Genomic DNA, 23,304 nt, shown 5'->3' with positions numbered 1-23,304 from the left:
GCTGAACATGGCCATAGCTCTTAAAAAATCCCACTACTGATGCTTGATAGTACCTTCCCTTCAGGTGGGCTGACAGTCTAAGCTGCGTGGTTGCTCCAAATTTGTGAAAGGGTTGAGAGCTTCCCTGGCTCAAACTGGTAGTGATGGTCCCAGAAATGCTGCAGCTGGCAGCACTGGAGCAGGTAAGTGCTTGTGCAGTCCCCCTGCCAGCCCTCCCTGCAGGTTCAGTAGTGGCAGCCAGAGTTGCTGTAGTGACCACTGGAGAAAATGATTTCTTAGAAGGCTTCAGCCACTTTTGCAGCGAGCACCTGCCACAGACAGGGAAGGAGCAGCATCAGAGTACACTGACAACTACTTTGGGAAACTGCCTCCTGCCAGGAGGCATAGGAGCCTTATCAGTGTTGTGAGTGTGAATGTTACAGTGTAGAAGGGGTTTTATTTTCCACTTATCTTCAGTAAAAATAATTTTCTGTTACTTTATGGTCATGCAACATGAAACATGCAGTAATATACTGCATCTGGAATTAAACAGATGCACATGAATATTACAGGACTTTTGTCTTAAGTTTCTCCAACTCTATAGTTCCCATGGTGCAAGACAGTGAAATTACCATTTGAAATATTACATAGGAAAGTTTTGCATGATTTACCTATTCTTATTCTGTCATAGAAAATGATTTATAATTCAGAAGTAATAGAAGAAGCACAATAAGCTGCTATAAATTAAAACCAGTCTTCTGCTACATGAAATTTTTTTTTTTCATTTCCGTAGCATAACTGGACTACAGAAGTTTTAGGAGATACAGACAGTTAAAAGAATGTGATGAGTTTAAATATGAGACTTTCTAAAGAATTATAGTCTAATTAAAACTTTGATTTGACAAAACAACAATAACTCTAGTATCATGCCCACATTAGTCATCGTAGTTGAATTCAAAATGTGCTCCTTTCCCTGCAAACTTTCAAAATCATGCTCTTATGAAAATCATAAATCTCCTCTGAGGGAATGAATGCCACTTGAGATACAGCTAAGGTGATTCCTCTAGTAAAAGAATTGTTATAATTTTGCAGAAAATCAAGAAAATGCTTTTGTCAGTTCATTCTGTCCCACAGTAGGAATGCCACTATCAGTAAGTATAGGAATGACTGAAATAGAAGATTAAAGGAAGGCAATTTATTTGGTGCATCTTCTGTCGATATGCAGTAGAAATCTTCACTGCCTCCTGTTTCCAGTTGAATTAAAAAATGGAGTGCTGTACAGGAAGACTCTGAAGCACTTCTAAGTTCCCAGGGCTGGGAATTGAGCATCTTCCTCATGCTCAGCAAGAGATCAGATGCCTCAATCAGCCCAAAACGAAGATGGTCATGCAGGGCCATATCACACTCCTCAGAACCATGGCACATGTAGCAAGGTTGTTAGCAGGGACAGTTTGGGAGCATCAGGATTCAGGTGCTGTATCAATATTAACACACGTTGCACACCAACAGGGATGAACTACAGAGGAAAGAAAACAGCTGACACTGAAGACCTGATATTCACAATACAGCTTCTACAGGTATTTTTCATTTCAGACTGGTCTAGTTTGAGCCTCAGGAAGTGAAATATCACAAACAGTTGGGATTGCATCTTTTGCTTTAGTTTCAAACTAAAATTTATGTACTTTGAACCCACTCAGTGATGTGGAAAGAAGACCCATAAATGCAGACAACTGGTAAATCTGCTTCTAAAGAACACTCTTGCTCCTGTGCTAGTATAGAAACACACAGCATGTGCTAAACAGCCAACCAGGTGCTCTGTCAAGACACCACAAAACCTCCACCAAAATGGTACAATCTGCGCCTTATTGCCCCTGAGATGCCTAATTAATAATAAGATATATTAGGAAGTGATTGGAAAGTCACATCCAGAGGGTAGTGGTCAATGGCTCAGAGTCCTGATGGACATGAGTGACAAGTGGTGTCCCTCAGGAGTCCATACTGGGACCAGTGTTATCTGACACCTTCATTAATGACAGAGGCCAAGGGACTGAGTGCACCCCCAGCCAGTCTGCAGATGACACAGAGCTGAGTGGTGCTGTTGACACAACTGAAGGACAGGATGGCATCCACAGGGACAAGGACAAGGTCCAGAAGTGGCCCAGGGGAATCTCATGCAGTTTAACAAGACCTGGTGCAAGGTTGCACCCGTGTCAGGGCAACCCCTGGCATCAATCCAGGCTGGGGATGAGCAGATCAAGCAGATCCTTCCTGCGGGAAGGACCTGGGGGTAGAGGAGAGGCTGGACATGAACCATGACCTTGTGCACTCATAGTCCAGAAACCCAAGTGTACCCTGGGCTGCACCAAAAGCAGTGTGGTCGGTAGGGTGAGGGAGGGGATCTTCACCCCTGCTCTGCTCTGGTGAGACCCCACCTGCAGGGCTGCATCCAGCTCTGGGGTTCCCTGTATAGGAAGGACATGGACCTGTTGGAGTGAGCTCAGAGGAGGCCACCAAGATCATTAGAGGGATGGAGCAGGTCTCCTATGAGGAAATGCTACAAGAATTGAGATTGTGCAACATGGAAAAGAAAAGGTTTAAGGATGAACTAACTCCAGCCTTTCAGTATCTGAAAGAAAATTACAGGAAAGATGGAGTGGAAGTTTTTACATGAGCTTGTAATGACAGAGGAAGGGAAAATAGCTTCAAACAGGGAGCAAGTTTAGATTAGATATTGGGAAAAAACTACACTGTGAGGGTTGTGAGGCAGTGGGAAAGGTTGCCCAGAGAAGTTGTGACTGCCCTATCCATGGCAGCATTCAAGGCCAGGCTGCATGGAGCTCTGAGCAACCTGGTCCAGTGAAAAGTGTCTTTATCCATGGCAGGTGGGTTGAAATGACATGATCCTTAAGGTTCTTTCAAACCCAAACCATTCTATAATTTTATTATTCATTCCATGATGATTTTGAGACCCAGACATCAAGGAAAGTTTTCTTTGGTATGTTGCCATAATATTTTCTAGGAGACACCAAATATATACATTCAGATATAAATGAAAAATTGGTGCACGTTAGTAAGACTTTCTTAATTAGTGTTGGTAAAGACATCGTAATCACAAGCCATGTGAAGTCAAACACTGTAATGATGAGAATCAGACCTACATATTTTACATCTGCAAATCAGTCACTATGAATTATTTGAGCACTTGATTTCTTACATTTTAATATTTAAATGAGACTCGGGACTAGAAGAAAAAATAGGGCAAGAAATCCTTAGCATGCTGAGCTTAATGAATATTAGGACCAATGATCTACAATGCCAAAGTTATTAAAAATGAGAAAGAACCTTGGACTCAACAGCTGAAAAAAACGTCCTATCTCCATCTACAGAGGAATTAGTATAAAGTGCTTTTTCAAAATTCACAAGTATTTTCTCTGAATACACTATGACATGGCTTCATTTTACTTTGTCATTGTCATAGAGAGTTTATTTCACACTAGGGTGGCAGTTCCTTGAGTTCCATGACATGAGCACGTTTATGTCTTTTAATGAAGTATGAGAATTCATGTCCCCTAAGGTAACATCTCTTCAAACAAGCTTTTTTTATCAGAATTCTAGAGGTCTGAACCCTCCACACATGCTTTCCTCCACTAATTTCATCCTGATATACTTACATTTACTTGTTCAGCAGAAACTATTATTGTTATTGTAGAAAAAATTAATTTACTAAAGGAAACACTTTTTAGGACAAACATAGAATGAAAAAATAATATAATAAAAGAGTAGTGGAATATTGCTGTACATTTTTAGTTGTTAGCTATAAAAGCCTATAAAGAATTTTTTTGTGAAGCGCCATCTCTGTAGAGGATTACTCAGTAAACTAATTGTTATAACAATTACAAAGCTCTTATATGGAGTGACTGGCAGGGAATTATTTGTGAAATAGTTAAATCATTGTGACAGCATTTTATAACTTTAATGATGTCTTACATTAAAAACAATTCCACCAAACAGTTACACACTCCAATTTTAGTTAAAAATTGAATTATCCTAAATTCAAGTACCCAATTCTTTACAATTCCCTAATGCTAAACTGGAGTAGAACATGCATCAAAAAAACATGGTCATTTAAGAAAATCTCAGCAGCTCAAAATTTTTGGTGAAGACAAAAAATATTTAAATAATGTCTCCTTAATGCAATGGCAGATCATGCAGTAAAAGCCTTGCACGCTCCTCCTGAAAAGCAGCAGTAATGTGACTGGAGTTCATTTATGTCTTCCCTCTTTGTATAGGTGCCAAGCTAGAGATTAAACTTTCTAACTCCTGCCTAAGGCCTTTGGCAGATGGTGTTATCCTAATTTAATTGTGGTGGTTTAGGAGGTTATAGACTTCAACCTATCCTTTCATTCTGTCTAGGGTTTCTGCTTTTTCAGTAGTAGCACAAGAAGTCTGAGTGTACTGGCCTTTCAGATACTGCAGTTCTTGACCTGACATAAAAACATAATGGCCATAATTTTCAGGAAATACACAAGGCAGGATATGCACCAGGCTGTGAACTGTGGCATCTGACAAGAGGCACACTCTCACTACTGTGGCAGTCTCCCTTTGGAAGCAGGGGCCGAAGCCTCTGGACCATTCTGCAGCAGCCTTGGGAGAGCTAAGACAGAAAGAGCCTCTGATAAACAAAGTTTGGAATGCTCTGATAAGTACAAGGGCAAAACAGGATTCAGATGAAAAAAAACCAAACAAACAGTAAAGCAGGTTCAGTGTAATGAGTACAGCTTCTTGGTTCTGCCTGGCCTGCAAGTCATATACTCTTCTCTGTTATCTCTCTAATGTGGCCTAACACAACACAGCACTTGACTCAAAAATGCTGCTTCCTCTAAAAAACAAAAAACAGGGAAAAGGAGAGAGAAATGAGAACATTAATTGGTAACAAAGGGCTTTTTATTTACAGTGGTCTTTTCCAGGGAAGATGCTTTTTGGAGTTGGGCATGACATTACATATGGGCAGGAAAGATTCTTAGTTACCAAACTTAAATATATATTTTATCCCAATCGATTTGTAAGACAAATCATTAAATTCATGTTTTCACTAGATATTTCTTCAGATGACAACAGTGCCAGAAGGGAAACCACAAAATTACTAATGTATTATGAGAGCAAAGAATATAAACCTTTTGTTCATAAATTAATCCAATTTCATGCCTTCTCCCTTAAAACATAAGCATCAAGTTAACATGACACCATTACCTTAGTTCAGACTTATCTGCAGGCATCAAAACCTTCAGTGACAGAAGTATCATAAATGTTTGTTGAATGTGATTAGAGGTGAGGATGTTTTACATCTTTGAAAATTTGTACAGTACTTTAAATGACTGGTCTTTTGTTTTTAAACTGCCTTCTAAAAATGCTACTTTACCACTCACATGAAGAAGTCTACAAGGGTGACATTCCCAAGATTTTCAGGCATATGTCCCAAATTTATGTTCCTCAGCCTGGAACAGCGATCCTCAAAATTCTATAGCAGTAGAATTTTAAAAGGAGCTTCCTGTTCTTATAAAAAAATTGTAGGAATCTCAAAATTCCTGAGTACTGTATTTCCATGTGCTCAGAGACTGCTGCAGGGAATGCTTTGAAGTGTCTCTACTTTGATCCTTCTGAGAGACTGGGTGACAAGCATGTCAAATCACAACACAGCTTAAGTGTCTAACTTCATCAGGGGGCTCTGTACTGTACATTTTCATTCGTGGAACATCCCTTAGTCATGGAAAGCAGTGTGATTCTACATACATCCCTGATCTTCCTATTGTCTTGGGAGATGCCTTGGCTGGATTTGGAGATGGAATTCTTATGAGCCTTCACAAAAGAAACTGAGCAAGGAGTTAAGGCAGTTAAGTTATAGATTTTACAGCAGTGAATACTGTTTAGGAATCCATCTTGCCCAGCTTACAAGTGACTTAGATTCCTCCTTGGTTTGTACTTCCATCTAATCAAAGAGATGTGAACTTCCTGAGAATTAAATGGTGTTCAGGTGGGCTCTGCTCTGAAACACTCCTCTAATTTTTGGAACCATACTGTGTAAAATCCATAAATACATAAATCTTATGATCTTCTGAGGAAATAGTTTCCCCAATCAGAATTCTCCACAAGTTCTTTTAAAAGGAGCAGAGAAGAACCCATGAGATGTAAACCACCTGCTACTTCTCAGGAGTACAGATAGCAAGGAAAGTCATAGCAGGCAGCTCATATAGGAGTACTATTGTGCTCTATATTTAAGAAGCTACAAAGATCTCTATTTTATACTTTAAAAAGATTCTAAGTACGAAGCAGCATTATTATTTCATTGAATCTACTTCACAAAACATGAAAAAAAACCTTCTCAGGATTGAAAACTGTCCTCCCTAAAGGTAAGTTGGAAGCAAGAGGATGCATGGAAGAAAGTAAAAAAAAAAGCCAAGCTAGTAAATTTTTGGTAATTTAGATATTGTTATTGAAAAGGATAAGGGATAAGTTGTTGCACAAAACACCTAAGAGTTGACAACAAGACTTCATTCATGCACCATTTGTCTGTGGTCTTATTCAGAGATTGGAAGAATTTCGAATTACAGAGGTGTGCCAGAAAGAATTGTAAAGGAGAAATATGTTATGGAAGGCAAAACAAGGTGTGAAATTGAACTGAAATGAAAGAAAAAGTTAACTTCTGCAGGATGGCGGAAAATGAAGGGGTTGCTGATTTAATACAGTGGGATGGATTCAGGAGACTCACAATGAGTTACAAAACATCCTGAAAAAGTAGGGCACTTGAAACAGAGAATTAGGGTAAAGTTAGGTGAGGACGAGAAGAGGTGATAGATCAGATACCGAGAGAACATCAATGTATGCAGAAAGAACTCAGAAACTGAGGAAGTTAAGCATATATTCTATAGCTATATAGTTCTGTGTACTCAGATTGCCTTCTCAGATAAATAGTGGTGACTTGGGAATGACAGAAGTTCCTGCATGTATTTCCAGGGCATGAAATTGGCAAATTTACTAATCTCCTAAGCAGGTGAACCAAGAGTAGCATAAACAGTTATATATAAATGTATCTACTATCAGGAAGTAGCAAAATTGCAATTCGAAATATTATTCAACTTTAAGTTTATTCCAGGTGATTGATAACACTCAGATCTTTGTATGCAAATGCCAACTCAGAAAATAGTTCAAGGAAAAATTAAAGCAAGTCCACAGTTATAAGCCATGTATTTTAAGTCTAGCAAAGGAAATCCAGGCATATTGGGTTTGTTTCAGCTGCTGAACGGAAAACAAAAAAAAAGGAGCTTCATGCAGAGCATAAACTTAGTCATGATGCCACTCTGTGAACACTCTGTAAGCCTTAGCTAATTAGTCCATTCAAAATCCCTGCTGGGAAAACAAGTAATATTCTTCTAGTTTTACAAATGAGGGATTGGAAGGAAAGTGACACTACTTTAAATGTCTTGCCCAAACACATGGAGATTTAGCATGGTGGAGTGTAATTAAAAGTGAAACAGTGAGTAATTCTCACTGCTAAGCTCAGACTATTATTTTCTGCATTGCCTAAAAGCTTAGCAGTGCTTTCAGGACAGCAGTGGAGAGGGGATCTGTAGAGGGGAGGAAGGATCTTCCACTATAGCTATTAAAAATGTATGTGCAAAAAGGAAGCAAAACAAAGGGTAACTGAACCACTCACACTGACATGGATAAACTATTATTATTACTTGCCTAGCATTGAAAATGTGCTTGACTGCACATTGTATCATCCAAATATATTGTGAGAACTGATTGTACAAAAAAAAAGTTATTTCTGATTATGCAATGCAATAATTTTGACATCTCACTAAAGTCTATTTCTGTAACAATACAAAGGAAACTGCAAGTTAGCATTAGTGACATTTGCTTCACAGCTGCATGAATAGAATTATTTATTTCAAGCAGCAACCCTTATATTACCTCTTAGTGTAACTTTCATTTGCAGCATCATTTCCAGCAGCTCTCATTTTCACAATGCTGAGGAAGTCACTATGTAAACTTAGGATACTTCAGAAGCAGTAAATCAGCCATTAAAGCTCTGCTGAATATTAGGGTTACTCTTTAAGCTGACTTGTTATTTCAATGAAAATCTCTGAGTGAGATTCACTGTGCCACCTGATACAATGTACTGATAATTATGAATAGGAAAACATGGTCTAGACGCCAGTTATTGAAATATATCACTAATAGCAAACAACAGGTCTGGAAAAAGATTTGTACTCAGGGGAGCTTCTCTTCCTTTCATGCTCCCTGTACTCATGAGGTGGAACTGTTCCAGCTCAGACATAAACTCAGTGGGGAAGTGCAAAGACTGCAGCCCCCCCTCTACTCATACTGCCTAGTGTGGCATGAGATGCTCCTCAGACTTGGTGCAGGAGGGGCTCACATGGTGATACAGCACCCTCTCCTTCTTTCCACTTTGATTAAGTCTCTATTTCTAAATCTCACCAACCTTGCTAGTTGAAATGATGCACATGACAACAGCAGATGCATAGTACTGTTGGTAAATCAAGCAGACTGAAATTTAACACTGTGAAAGATATTCAAACACCAACAGAAAGTTTTGTGTTGCTGTTAAACTGACCTGTGAATGTGAGTAACTGGCTTTGAAATTTTGATTGAAATTCATCAGTCCAATTTTCTGGTCCTATGTCAAAACTCACCCTAAAGTTACACAAATCTATTTTGTTTGGTCTTTGTAAAATGAGAGAAATAAAGTGCATGGAAGTAATTTCTGAATTGCCAGTGACAGACACTTTCCTCTGATTTCACACATTTGCAGAAGATAGAAGAGACCTTACCGTAGCTCTCATAAGCCTCTTCACTTGTTCCGTGACCATAGTCGTAATATTCAGGCACACTGTAACAGATTCAGATAGCCATGTCACTATTATCATGGGTAACAACTCAAAACAAAAACACAGCTCACAAAATAAAAGCCATTTTTACAGTTTGACATGATAGCATAGTCCAGCGAATTTCAGGCATAGGGAATATTTAAAGATATGAAAGAAAATGTATAAGTGACAATACAAGCTATTGTACAGTACATAACATTTCTTATCTACTCAGCATAAAAACCAAATTTGATTTTAAATATGCAAACCTAGAGACGTGACAATGACTGAGAGAAATTCTAGCTGCACAAATGAGATCTGAAAAAAGACCACTGTATCATTCACTGCTATTAAACCATCCTCATTTACCTGTAATTCTAAACATTTAAGTGTTACCAAACTCAGTGTGGTTTGTTTTCACAAAGCTGACTGTATCGTATGGTGTGGAACCTGTAAACTACTTAACTTTACCAAAAACACTGACACGTTTCCAGCTTTGATCCTGAAGAAGAAGCATGTTACCACTGCCTGCAGAGAGAAATTTGATTCTTCACAGCCTTTTTCCTTACATAGTTATTGGACACCCATGGAAAGTTTTACACAGTGATCAATAAAACACAAACTGAAATAAATGAGGGTCTACGAGTGCAAAATCACACTTAACAGTCTCAAACTCACTTTTTCACTGTTTTCAAAAATTATGTATAGTCATATTAACATGTTATGAAAATATTTCAGATAACAGTTACATTCTGATAATCAGCAATTCCCAGCTATTAAGCGGAGTGGGCATCCAAAAAATTCAGCCGCTGAGACATAAATGGAAAGGGAAGTGTTCACATTTTTGCTTCACTGCTATTATTATTTATAGTTTGAATTGTGTTTTTGATACCAAATTCAAGATCAGGCTACTTCTATTCTCAGGTAACATGTAAGCATACAAGAATCAGTCTCTGCCCAGAAAAATCTGCAAACTCCATGAACTCCACTAGAATGTATTTCTTCAAACTGCAGTGAATAAAACAGAAAATGTAACACTTTCTCTGTTGATAATTTTTAGTTGTTGTTTCTTCTGCTTCTTTCTCCATGGACACTGTGTGAGATAGAGTCTTGCAAAATGAACAGAAGTAGGCAAGCAGATCAATATTGCTATAATTATAACATTATTGCTCAGGCCATTTTCCATATTGGATTATTGTTTTTAAAATATTAGTTTACACTTGAGAGAGAAGCTTAGTTGACAGTGGATTGCAAGTAGAAATATCTCTGAAGTGCAATAGAGCTAAACAAGCAATCTGTAACAATTATTTTCTTAACCTAATTTTAACTTTGCTCACAAACACGCTGTAATCAGATTTTAAATTTATTGAACTTAATAGCTATCCATAACTATTATTGGAATAATTTCTGAGAATGATTCATGTTCTCTATCTCACTCAAGAACACGGACTGCGTGTATCCGATAACACACAGTTAAGATGTTTTGACTTGAGTCATGTCACCCCCTGAAGGCCGGGGATAGCTCCCAGAATTTTTGGCTACAAATATCCATTGATTTGGGTATTTTTTTTAAATTTAAAAAATTTTTTTTTAAACTGAAAATGTAACTATAATTGTGTGCATTAATTCAGTAGTTTAGTCAGAAGTCTTTCACATGAGTGAATTACAATGACACGAGTATCTCAGAGAGGTGAAATTCATTTGCTAAATCAGTTGCAGAGAATAGACATAAGAATAACATGAATGAAATTAAGTTAACACTTCAATGAAGAGTTTTCCCAATGCCAACTGAGCCCTATAGGACACAATCACTGTCAAGACTTCCCGGATAATGGAAACCATCCAGCTATTTGAAAATTAATTATCTAAATATACAAATAGTCCTATTGCAATTATGCAAGAAACCAACACAAAAAATACATCTTTTATTGGTAGAACACAATATTCATTCTGTACTATTTTGAAATTATTTTAGTAGCCAATTAAATGAAATTACAGGATTATGTAAGGTGAAGTAAAGCACTATAGCATCAGGGTTAAAACATTTATCCAGTCATACTTACAAATCTTAGACATAAGAAATGACTTGTACTGTTCAGAACAGACACATGACATACCACCCAGCTCTGGCAGACAGCCACATGAAAAACTAATTTTAGAAGCTGCATTTTGGCATATTGCCTGCTTTCCTGGCTAGAGGAGGGTGTTGGACTAGTGAGTGGTGTTAAAAGAAAACACAACAACTCCTATCTTCTGCCAGCAGATAAGATGCTATTACTTCTTCCTTATAGGTTTTTGCAAACCAAAGCAGCTGCCTCCAAAGGTTACCTCTAAAAGGAGGGCAATCCAAAGGCCATTAACTTATCAACAGCAATCCTGCTTTCAGTGATCACTGATGAGGGCCTTGAGCTATTGCCCATCAACAAAACATCCAGCAGAACACAAGACTTGCAAGAGCAGGTAAAAGATTCATTGCTACGTTATTGATTTTGTATGCTTTTATTTGAGAAAAAACATACAATCATAGAGATAAGGATGTGAGCTAAAAATCCTGCAGTGAACATTCTGAACTGAAACACACTATCAACAAAATACTAAGTTAATAAACAAACAATCATAAAATAAGCAACAATCTGTATTACAATGATAAAAAGGAAGTAATTTGTTACACACTGCAAATGTGTTTTGCAAATACCCAGGTATTTGATGTCTGTGAGCATAATACTTAACACACTTCTGAAAACATGTAATTCATAGCACAATACGATTGTCATCTTAGTCTTCCAACTTTATTTCCCTGAATATAACATCTTTTTCATAGATTTAAGCCAAAATGGCATTTCAAATTCCTTGCCAACTCATATTGAAAAGTGTTTTGAAGAATATGTAAGTGAATAAAACTTAATTCTTACTATGAAATACCAGACTTAGACTTAAACTCATATTTTGTGGGCTAGACTGCTTATTCATTCATCTGTTTTATTTTAAACATCTCTGAATAGTCACTATAATCTATTACATGCATTTAGTTGTAGACATTTTCCTCTGTTTAACAGCAAAGTAAACAATGGGTGATATTTATAAAAATATGTGATAAATTGTGGCTTTACAAATATCATGTTCTTTTTTTAAAAATTACTGAACTACAGAGAGAGGTAGTTCCATTTGCATTATGGCCAGCTGAGAAGGAAGCAATCAGCAAATGCATTCAGCATAAATAATACTTGTTTATATAATTTTATAGTTCTCAGACTGTTCCTGGAAAATACAGTGATCATGAGCTCTAGAAACCACTGATTCTCTTGGCAGTGCTAATTGGAAACAAAACACCATTATCTGTCATTAGCATTCATTACTTTCAAGCAACATGAAGTGTAATTTACTTAAAGTACATGCACCCACCTGAAAGCAGGATGCAATGCATTTTATAAAGCAGAGAGGATTAACACACTACTAACTTTTCAGCTTTTACTCCACTATGCTTTATCACCATATTTCTGAAACACAGAGGTCTTGATGTACTATGACTTACACTTTAGGAACCTTCTACAGGTAGCACTCCTGGAAAAATTTAAATACACAGGGGTATGTATCTTAGAAGCAGTTAATTTGGTTTGGATATGAGAAGCTCTGATGTTATTTTTCTCTATAAGAAATACTTACAACACAGATATATGACCCTGTCCTAATTCCTATTCTGTGGCCAAGGAGATTACATATAATGGAAATCTTCATAATCTTTACCTATTTATGCTTTCTATTTAACTTTTCGTTTTGGTTAATATTTTTGAAAATGTTCATTTTAAATTTGAAAATCAAAGTTTCCATGAACAGTGATCTGTTCTCTCTCTTCATGCTGATAAAGCTGGATCAGTTTACAAAAAAAAAACCACCCCCAAACCCAAACCAGCACAAGATACTTATTTTTGAGAGATAAGGGTCCTTTAGTGCCTTCCAAACTGTATTATCTAGGGCTTCTATGATATGATGAAGGCTCAAGTACAGAGACTGTATCTAAATGGCAACCTTTAAAGCCAACAAAGACTTTTAACCTCTCATTAACTGGGACTTTTTGAAACTGGTATTAGTCCAAAAAAATGAATTCCAGTTTGACTGTGTCAACACCCATGGGAAGCCATACAGCTTGCTCAAAAGCACGTAGAGAACAGCACTTTAAAGTGGTTTAGGCTGAGAACCACAAACAAAAGCGTTAAGGCTGAAGCCACAAAAGCCTGACTCTTGGGTCAACAAGCTACCCAAGGGAAGCGTGATGCTCACCACTCAGAGGTCACTGGGGTTAGGAACAGGAAAACATGACATTAATGAATAGACTGCATTAGCCTTTGACCAATCTCTTCCTGCACCTGCAGGAAGCTGCTGGCAAGAGACCCTGGGTTATCAATATTTCCATCTGGCTCCCTGGCTGCTCTTACAGCTGCAGTAATACAAGGCAGCAGAACATTGCAAGAACTAAAGAACAGAAGAACTTCTTGTTCCCTTGTGCTCTTTGGTTGTGTGTGGGTTTTTTTGTTTTGTTCTTCCTTTCTCTCTTTTTATTCTTCAGGTTTGTTTTTTTTGGTTGCACACATACAATGGGCTCTCTAAAGCCAAAGCAGAAAGGAACAAGAAAGAGTTTATCTTCTTTAAACATTGCTAATGAGTGAATCTGTACAGAAGTGTGTTCTGTAGTCTATCCTAAAAGATCCTAAGAAATGGAAAGTCTTTCAGTAAGACTGGTTAATTTAGATTTAGCAGATCATATTTTCCTGTAAAAATATTTTTTCTCCCCTAATGCTACTTTTTAACTGGTAGAGTATATGTTAGTATAAGAGTATTTTATTGGGAAAAGTTTGGGAAGAAGCTGGCCAGTTTAGAGGCTTTTGATATATCACTAGAACTATAACCCTGCCATTAGATAATAATTAGGCTTCTTTTGTGAAATACATTAATTGATTCAAACTAGAGATTCAGCTGATGAAGTTCCACAGTCCAGACTCATAATGAAACAGGCTAAAAACTTGTACACTAGCCTTTGAAGAAGTAAAAAAAAATTCAGATACTTCCATCTTTGTGTTGTAGAGATCAACAATGTCAGACTGAAACAGTATTGTGGTTTGGGATTGGAAATCTCTGAGGAGGGATTCCCAGCCTTTGACAGTTTGCAATCAGCATCTACACATGGGTACAGACAAATTAACCTTTATCACTATTTAGATATGTATCCCAGTCAGGGTTACCTTTAGACAAGATTCTTGAGTCAAGCTAATGCCCCGGAGAGCTCACAAGAACCCCCAGAAGTGGGATTTAATATTTTAGAGGTGGGATTCAATATTTTAGACAAGTCTCTCTTTTTCACATCCTCAAATGGATTCTGTGCACTCTTGGTCTAAATTTATGTCCTTCTTTCCCTCTATAATTCCTGTTCAGTAATCTTTGGCATTTCCAACTTCCAACGCCAATAAGTGGTACAAACAAATATTCAGTTCCTGTGCTAACAAGATGCAGTCTAATGTTACTGCAGTTGTTTTATGTAAGACTGTGCTTGTAAAGCTTCTCCCTCCAACACGAGGGAGGGAGCCAGCAGGACTTAACACACAGTTGGCCGTGAAAGAAAAGCTGTTTACACAAAGCAGTGTACCTCTGCCTGGAAGAGAGGTGAGCAAGATCTGCATTCACATGAATTACAAAATATGAAATTTTTACAAAATAATATCTCATAGTGGAAATGTGTAAATAAAGAAATAATCATTCTAGGAATCTGAAACTTACTGGAACATTTTTACTTAATAGAGCATTATATCTATAGGGAAGATGATAAATCTTCTGAATAGAGGAACTTACATGATTCAGTCTTAAATCACAAATAGAGTCCTTTACTCAATACTTCTTTAGAACTAATGGAATAATATGGTGAGCATTTTAGTGGATAAAGTCTCCCTTTTTCTGAAAGCTCAATTTTGATTGTATCTAATATTTTTAACAGAGGATAATATCTCCATTACCATACTCCTTTTAGATTTATTTAGTACCTTACAACATGCCTGAAGTTAAACTAGATTTCAACTGTCTCCAGCATTTTTTATATTTGATTTTGTGCTACTGAAAATATGAATTTAAAACTATTATAAACAATGAAGGCAGTAAAGTCATACAAGCATAGGATTGGAGAGCCAACACAACTGCAAGATGACTTCAGTTTATGAACTTTTTGCAAAATATGAAATACAAACCAATCTGCCATTTAATTTCACATGGCAGTTTCTATTTATCTATTCTACATTCCACTGCCATTTTCTGTAGATACAGAATTATGACGAACTGTTTCAGCATATAAACCCAAATGTCTGCAGACACAGTATTTGCAAAGAGAATGATGCAGCATTTTAGGAATCCTAGGCAATTTTAGAGGTAAAACTTTTCTCTAGTTCAGAGTAGTGAAATTTGACTCAACTTTGCTCATCGAATCAAATAAATGAGAAGTGGCATTTGAAAACAGTTTCTGATGATGAATGCCTTAAGTAGATTGCTGTGAAGATACATAAAATGTCATATTCTAGGCTTCCTGCCTTGATTGATTTCAACAGATTGGAAATAAAATGCAGGGAAATCTTTATTTATGGACAGGCAGATATAAGCACATAGCCAAAATGAAATATGACAAAATATAAATACAATGCAAAGTGCTTAAAACATGATAGAATGAGTAGTAGAGAAAATAATAATGAATATCTAAGTTTGAAAAGAATCAGTGTAACTATTCTACCTATTGCAGTCTCTACTATATTTAAGTGTCTTTGTATTTTACTACGTAGTAATATTTTGATAGTGAGACAGAAGTGTGCAAACCTCTACTTACATCACTAAAACATTTTAACTATGTGGTAATCTACTAATTCAATTAATGATTATTCCCAGTCTTGTCTAACCATTGTTTTTAAACTAAGGACAAAATTATTTCATTTAACTATAGATAGTTCACAACTAATCTGCTCGAATTTTTCACAAAGCAAGTAGCTGAAAACAGCGAGACTTCTGAATAGAGTTCACCAAGGAACATGTACACCCAGCTGAACCTTATGCTGCTGTCTTTACAAGTGTAGTAGTTTGTTATTTTACTTGCACCATTGCTTTGAGAAACTCATCTTCAGAAACAGATATACATACACTACCTTGATATCTGGAGGTCAAGCAAGGATAACCAGGATGAAGTGGAGCTCATGCAAATATATCCTACTGATGCAAATAATTCTTTCAGATACAACTGGATAAAATACTCTTCCTAAGTCAATTTGCAGCATGGCTGTGCACTGATGTGATTGTTCTGTAAGCCACATAAGTGACATGGACTGAACCGTGGTCCATGTTGTACTCCTGCATATCAGATCAGAAATAAGTAAGTGATTCCTAAAGCTGCTCTACTAGCAGCCGACACTGCAGAAAAAAGAAGCTATAAACACAAGCTTTACAGTAGATAACATGAACTTTGTAATAGAAACAATAACCAGGGAAAACAGTTTCTTTTCGAAGTCAATAAATTGTCATATATTCAACTTCACTGGCTGAATATGGTCTTGAAATCTTCTGTGAGTATGAGTAATTAGAAGAATGTAGCACCTATCAGAGGCTGAATGGATAGGTATTGCTACAAACCGTTACTGGGATAAAAGTAAATTGATATGGTCATAGTAACTATTTTCCATAGCAGCACAGTGGACACAGGCAGCATTTTTGTTCTTTTACTTCTGTTCCTAGTATTGAGAAACAGATGCCCAACTGGACTTTGCACATAACAGCGCAGCTTTCGGTATTAGAGTACCTTTTGAATTAAACACAATTCTGTGTGGTGAAAGGTATCAGTCAACTTCAATTTCTCTGTACTGCACCTTTTATGCTTCTTCAGTCCTCTAAGATAGTTCCATTTAAGCAATTATCTAACACAATGTTTGTCAGTCTTCACATCTTGAAGAACTACATAGAATTTATTCCAGATATATTAGTGCCGTTTTCCTTTATGTTAAAGCTTAGATTCTGTAGTATCATTAACATCTTAGAGGGGAAATTTGGAGATGACATGGCCTATAATATGCAATTCCAATCAGAAACAGAAGTTTGTTTATTTCCTAAGCAGATGCAGGAAGGGTTTGAAGTGTGAGTTTGACAGACCAAAAGGAAGTTCTTTGGCCAAAATGATCGGCATACCAGCATGAAATGTCTGCCCAGAGGTCTGCTGCCTAAAGCATTACATAACTTATTTGCAAGATTAACAGTAAATATTTTGCCAAGAATTGCTTCAAGGTCCTAAAATTGTGTTACTGTTATTATTATTAGTGAGGCTGGGTGCAGACAGGCATGAGAAATGCTTTTTACCTATGTCATCTTGCAGTCACAGGAAGGATGACAACATGCCATCACAAGGCCTGTACTGCTGTGGGAAGGAATCTGTAACAGCAACATTGTGCAGTATTTTCATCTGTCTTTTATCACTAAATTATTTATTCTTCTTGTCAGTAAGTTATGGGTTTCCTGATATTTACAAGTCTATTTACAGCCTAAGGTGGGAGTCATCAGCCCTTCTTTCTTTAGACAGCACACACTGGCAACTCATATAGCTGCTGAACTATGTTTTTAACAAAAGCCATACCAAAAAAAGGCAGAATAAAAAGCCAGGCAACCAGACCTGAAAGCCATTGCCAATATACCATCTACCTGTTCACAAAAACCAGAATGGATCAGTGGATGACTGCTCATGCCAGGTACTGTGGAACAGGGAAATAATATCAAACTCAAATTTTAAGCTTCATCAGACAATCCTTGGCTTCCTCTGCTCCTCCCTGTTAGACACCACTGTTTACACTACATATGGCTGGATAAGTTGGGCACAAGTGAATTAAAGATAATATACCCTTCCCAGTTCACCCCATGACTGGACAGTCAGTCCCAGACTTCCTTGGTGTCTTTGGCTGTGAGACATGGAAATGAAACTGTTGGTGCTGGCAGAGACACAAAGGCCAGTGGAGATGACTGCAGATGTGGCAGCAGAGCTGAAGATGGCTCTGTTGCCCACCATGATTCATCAGCAAATGATCCATTTTCATTGTTACTCTGTTGGTCTTGGCTGAGGAGTCTGGCCACACTTTGTACGTGGGACAGTCTGATCCCTAACAACCTCTGAGTAACCAAAGAGGCTGATCTTCTACATCTTCTCACAAAACTTCCAATCCTTTCTTCTGGTAATCTAGTGATCTCAGCCCATGAATGCTGGACAGTGGTGACAGATCAACAGACTTAAAAGCACCTGCTAAGAAAATCAAACAGTGCATTACATTTTGAAAGCTAATAGGATTCTCCTGTATTTTCTGTGTTACAACTGAGTTGGAAATTAACACTTCTACTATTTTGTATATTGTGTCTATATTTTTTTAAATAAAGTTGCCAGACTAGAGGTTTGGGAGGTACATCTAGCTGGCAGAAAGGTTTTTAGTGTCCTCTGCCTTACTTTCAAGTATACAGAGAATAGTGTATGAACTTAACAGCTACTGAATATCTCTTGGTGTGTTTGGACAGCCAGATATTCTTATCAATGAGATCCATCTTCATATTATATGGAAGGGAGGGGAAGAGAGAGGAAAACAAGGTCATTGAGAAATTCAAACTACAGCGCATTATTGCCCATGGGAAGTATGTCAGATATGTTGTCTTCTCCTGCCCAGTGATATGGTTGTTCCCTTGTTCTTTCTGGTATTTGACAAAGCATTCATTGTAATTATCTTAAAAACTGTATTTTGACATCTGTATTAAAAAATTTCTAAAAGGAGTAGGGTTTCTAAATGTCCTCAGAAAATGTGTAGTCTTTCACAGACTCAGCTGGGAAGGACAGACAGTTAATTTAAATCTGTCCTGGGGTTCCATCTTATGTTTTGTGTTGTCATTATGGGACAGGAATATAAGGAGGGGGAAAAGAGGCTTTACAAATACATCTTCTGCTATTTAAAGCAAGACATGCAATACAGACTGTCATTACCCATAATTCTCTTATTTCTAAAATACGCCTCCCCATCTTAATAAGGTACAGGTGGCACTTACCATAGTGAGAGTCCTGCTTTTCTCTTTTTTCAAGTTGCTTCTTTGCTCCATTTCAAATTGTGCTGGAGACGCCTCTTAGCTTGTTCAGAGAGGCAGAATTACTGTGGATTTCATTCCAGCCTGATTCTGAGGCTCTGTCATGACCTCTTCCACAGGTGACCCCATCCCCCTAGTTTCAGCCTAAAAATCAGACTGCTGTCATGAAGGACAGACAGAGCTTTCTGTGTGGGGAAGTTCATTAGAGAAGTGCATTAGAGAAGGATCTATACCAAGTGTATAGTTGGACCTGCAACACGACCTAAATCCCTGACTTTTAGCATGAATTTTTAGATAATTGTGCACTGAAGTACAACATCTGAATAGTCTTGGGGATTGGTAATTGTGGTGGTCCTTCTACTAAACCATAATTCTCTGTTGCAGCACTGTGCATGTCAATACTGTGCTCATTTTCTCTGCTGTTGGCAGAGTTTAGTTTGCAAAATTCTAAATCAGACCTCTTGGACAGCTCCTCCAAAAGGACTAAGGCTCCCTAAACTAAGTATATATGGGCAGAAAGACTCCGGCAAATGGGAAGTAGACACAAGGTATGGAAGACAAAGGCAGGGGTAACAGGGGTGGTGGTGGCAGGCTGCTCAAACTCTGTCTTCACTCCACGCATGGGATGAGCAGGACAACAAGGGGAACTTACTATGAGCTCTGCTCTAAGGCACACCAAAGCCAGCCTGAGGTCAGACCATCCACCCTGTCTGTTCATGACCCTCCACCCAAAATGTTCCTTTTGAAGCAATGAAGAGAATAAGGCTTGGCCAACAAGCAAGACAGACAGTCAGACAAAAGTATGTACCACTCTAAGAATTTCCACATTGAGTCCCTAATAAGCCATAAAAAGCAATGGGAAACTCTGACCTTAACAGGAACAGAAATCTTGGTACTCTGCATTAAGCCACTAACTACAATTGCTTCTCATCTCATGCTTTAGAATTTCAGTCATTCCCTGCAGAGGGAAGCAAGGGTAATTTCCTGGCTGAGCACAGACATTTTTCACAAGTTTTTGTTATTTTTTCCCTAAAATGACACATGACATGAGTCAGTACTTTGGAGCAGTACTACTTATCTTTTTTAGGTGTGCACATGGTATGTCTCATATGACTAGACTATACTAATAAGAAAGATCTGAGACTTGGAGAAAACATTTTGAAACATGCATCTAGCCAAATATTTTGGGCACACTATTTCACTGTATTGTACTATTTATATTTTTTGCTTGGTAAGCAGGCATTTCTATGAAGTTAAATGGCCAATAGGGTGCAGAAATACAAATTCTGTATTTAATGGTCCATTTGTTCTTTAAATCTTTGAAACAAGAAGCATGTAGCTCTGAAAGTGCTCTCTTTGAAATCAATGGGCTACTTGAGGCATTAAGCGCCACTCAACATGGATAAGTATGACTACATATCATATATTTCAAAAAGAAATATTTTAGTTGCAGATTTTAAACAGATTAGGTATCCTGGAGGTAGCTCCAATTAGTAGAAAACATATCTGATGACTAAACTTAATAGCTATTTAATTAACTAAATTATGTGACTATAAATTTTCTCTCTTGTACCAAATTATCACTACTAGTTCTAGCTGCATTATAATACAGTCTTCATAAAGTTGATATATTTGTCATTTAGTTGCCTGGGACATCAACTTCCAAAGAAATTACAGGTTAATTCAGATGTTATAAAGCAATGTCATATCAAGATATTTCCAACTAATTACTGTTTTTACATCAGAAGCAATCTCTCCTGTGATAATTCACTCTTGTAGCAAAGAAGGAACTGAATTGTTTTAAAAAAGTTGAAGTACATTTGACAACAAGAATACCTACCTACACAATGACATGACGGGTGCAGCTAGGAAAGTATAATTACTTGAAAGTGTTAAAGTATACTTGATGGGGTTCACATTTAGGTGTGACTAATCCTTTTAAATATACTTCACTGGATATAAAAATGCTTATAAAATATCTTTCATCCTCTAAAGTATCACTCACTATAGCAGTTCTGGAGCTGAATGCAATTCTGACAGGCATTTACATCAGCAAAGCATTCAGTGAAAAAGATGGCTAACCAAAAAAGCAAGTTTAAGGTCCTCTGGCCTTGGGAGTGTAGAACTCTTTATGTATACACCACTTTCTTGCTCAGTGAGAAACGCACTAACTTAGTGAAAATATGTGTCTTTTCTTGTTAAAATTTAATTTGCCTTTCCACAACCTTACAAGTACTTTCAGCAATGCGCAAGACCACTTTCTGAATAACTGGCTGAAAGACCCTGTTATCCTTGAGCTTAAATGTGAAAAAGATCCCATTCCATGTTTAATAAACATGCACTGACTGTCCAATTAATGGATGAGTGTGTGAGATGAATGTATATAAAAATGAGATAATTTTTGTTGCCTCATTCACACAAATCAATATAAGATGTCAATGTAGCCTCTTCCTATTATTCCACATCACAAGGACAAAAATAAGTTTCCAAACTTATAAATTCTGAGAGTTGCTTAGAAAATAACTGGTGGAAAACAGATAGCTTCAGCCTTACTTCTGGCATGTAATTCCCTTCTATAGTTTACCTTGATGGTGGACGCCAACCAGAAACAGGTTACCATCACAAATATTTTTTAAATTTCCTTTTGGTTGTTCTCAAAACATTGTAAAAGCTGCAAGTATGAGATACCCTTCACAACTTACCATCAGTAAAGGATAAAAAAGGGGACAAATAAGTTCAGAACAACATCAGATAAGAAAATTAAGTAATTGCTTATTAAAAAAATACACTTAATTTGCACCAATTTTAAAAGCATAGCTGCTTATATGTTTACTTCATCTGAATCTCTTGTATATAAATTCGTACTGTCATTATTACTTTTTACTTCTAAAGTACTCAGAGATTTTGTAAAATTTAATTTGGAAAATAAACCAGAAAATTTACATAAAAAAACTAAGATAAAAAAGTGTATTTTGGAGAAATAATGTAAAAGCACAAATGCTTACCTTTGTGTTTGGGTGGCATAACTATTATCATATGCCTCATAGCTTGGATCATCATATTCACCCCCATATCCATCATCGTATCCCTAAGGGGAAAACAGAACACCACAGCTTAGAAGAGTGATAAATCAAAGCATATTATCAAGCTGTAAAAATAAATTGCATCAACATGTGCATGTCATGTTTGCCCACGATAATGTGAAACACGCAGCTGACTGAAGAGAATTGTGAATCATGAAGAGCAGCCTGTACATTGCAAGAATAAAGAAATCAGTCACTCATTTAAGAACTCAGCTTATTCACTGATAAACTGTGGTGCATTGTCCAAACCACAGTGCTTCAGTGGGATCCGTGTGGAATACTGATGAATGAATAATAAAACCAACAATTTCCGAGCAGTTTGTTACACAAATGGTTCTATAAATACCTACAGGTGAAATGAACAAATGGCAGGCCAAAGATACTGACTGTTCTACGCTATTAAGAATGGTGTTGTGATAAAATCTTAATATTCAGTCTATTAAAAAAAAGCAAAACAACAAAGCAAACCATAGCAACCTATGAGAAACAATATCTGCTGAGCAAGTAATGGCACATGACTTTTAAAAATAATGCAGAGTAAGCCTCTTTCACTGAGCATCTTATTCCTTTTAAAGGCATGCTTTTCTGTGACAAACTAAACAACACTTTAGTACAGGTCCCTCCCATCTAACTTAAGGCGCTCAATGAAGAGCTCAGACAGATGCTCAGTTCACCTAAGACAGAGAGACACAAGTGACTTCAGAAGGTGGTTCAGCTCATCTAATGTCTGAATTTTCCACTGAGAGAGTCATGGGAAACTGTGATTCACTGTAGCTGTTTCTGAACCAAAGAATGCTCAGGAACTACACAATAAACAAATAAAGATATAATCCAAGGGATGACTTTTGATATGGTCTTTTCATATGACAGAACAGCAGAGTAAGAAATACTATATGGAAACTATTTTTTTTAATTTCTCTGTGATTTTTGGGAGCCAGTATTTGTAGTTAAATTGCAATGAAACATTTCATTGTCTAAAGAAAACCTTGCTGCTAAGGGAAATGCTAAAGGAAATAGTGGACTTAAAAAACTTTGAGCAGATATTAATTACAGCAAAAGGCAATTTTTCCTCTTACAAGTTATGCAAAATTTAGTGAGGCTGGGGGAGAAGGGACAGCATGAGACAGCTCCAAAATAGCAGCCGTCCAATAAACAATCATTCTAGTACACTATCATAACCACCCAAAGTACAGTTAGTTTGGTACTTCATTATTTCTGCTAATTAAACTCCCCAG

At 37.1% G+C, this 23,304-nt stretch overlaps 1 protein-coding gene across 7 annotated transcripts in view; it reads right to left on the bottom strand.

Annotated features, from left to right (window-relative positions):
- The window catches only part of KHDRBS2 (KH RNA binding domain containing, signal transduction associated 2), a 340,609-nt gene that overhangs the window by 37,086 nt on the left and 280,219 nt on the right, over window positions 1-23,304 (bottom strand). For all 7 annotated transcript variants that reach the window (XR_005629817.1, XR_005629820.1, XR_005629818.1 and 4 more), the window contains exons 7-8: window positions 21,992-22,074; window positions 8,832-8,890 (exon numbers count right to left, since the gene is read on the bottom strand). Coding sequence is in view for 1 of the 7 variants with exons in the window: in XM_039729259.1 (XP_039585193.1) it covers window positions 8,832-8,890; window positions 21,992-22,074 (142 nt within the window). In the remaining 6 variants the exon portion in view is untranslated. The remainder of the gene's footprint in view (window positions 1-8,831; window positions 8,891-21,991; window positions 22,075-23,304) is intronic.

This window comes from Passer montanus, unplaced genomic scaffold (assembly GCF_014805655.1).
Source record: "Passer montanus isolate IOZ18808 unplaced genomic scaffold, ASM1480565v1 scaffold11, whole genome shotgun sequence".
NCBI classification, from domain to species: Eukaryota; Metazoa; Chordata; class Aves; order Passeriformes; family Passeridae; genus Passer; species Passer montanus.
The sequence above is the reverse complement of the archived record's forward strand: the minus strand, read 5'-3'. Positions and strand labels throughout refer to the sequence as shown.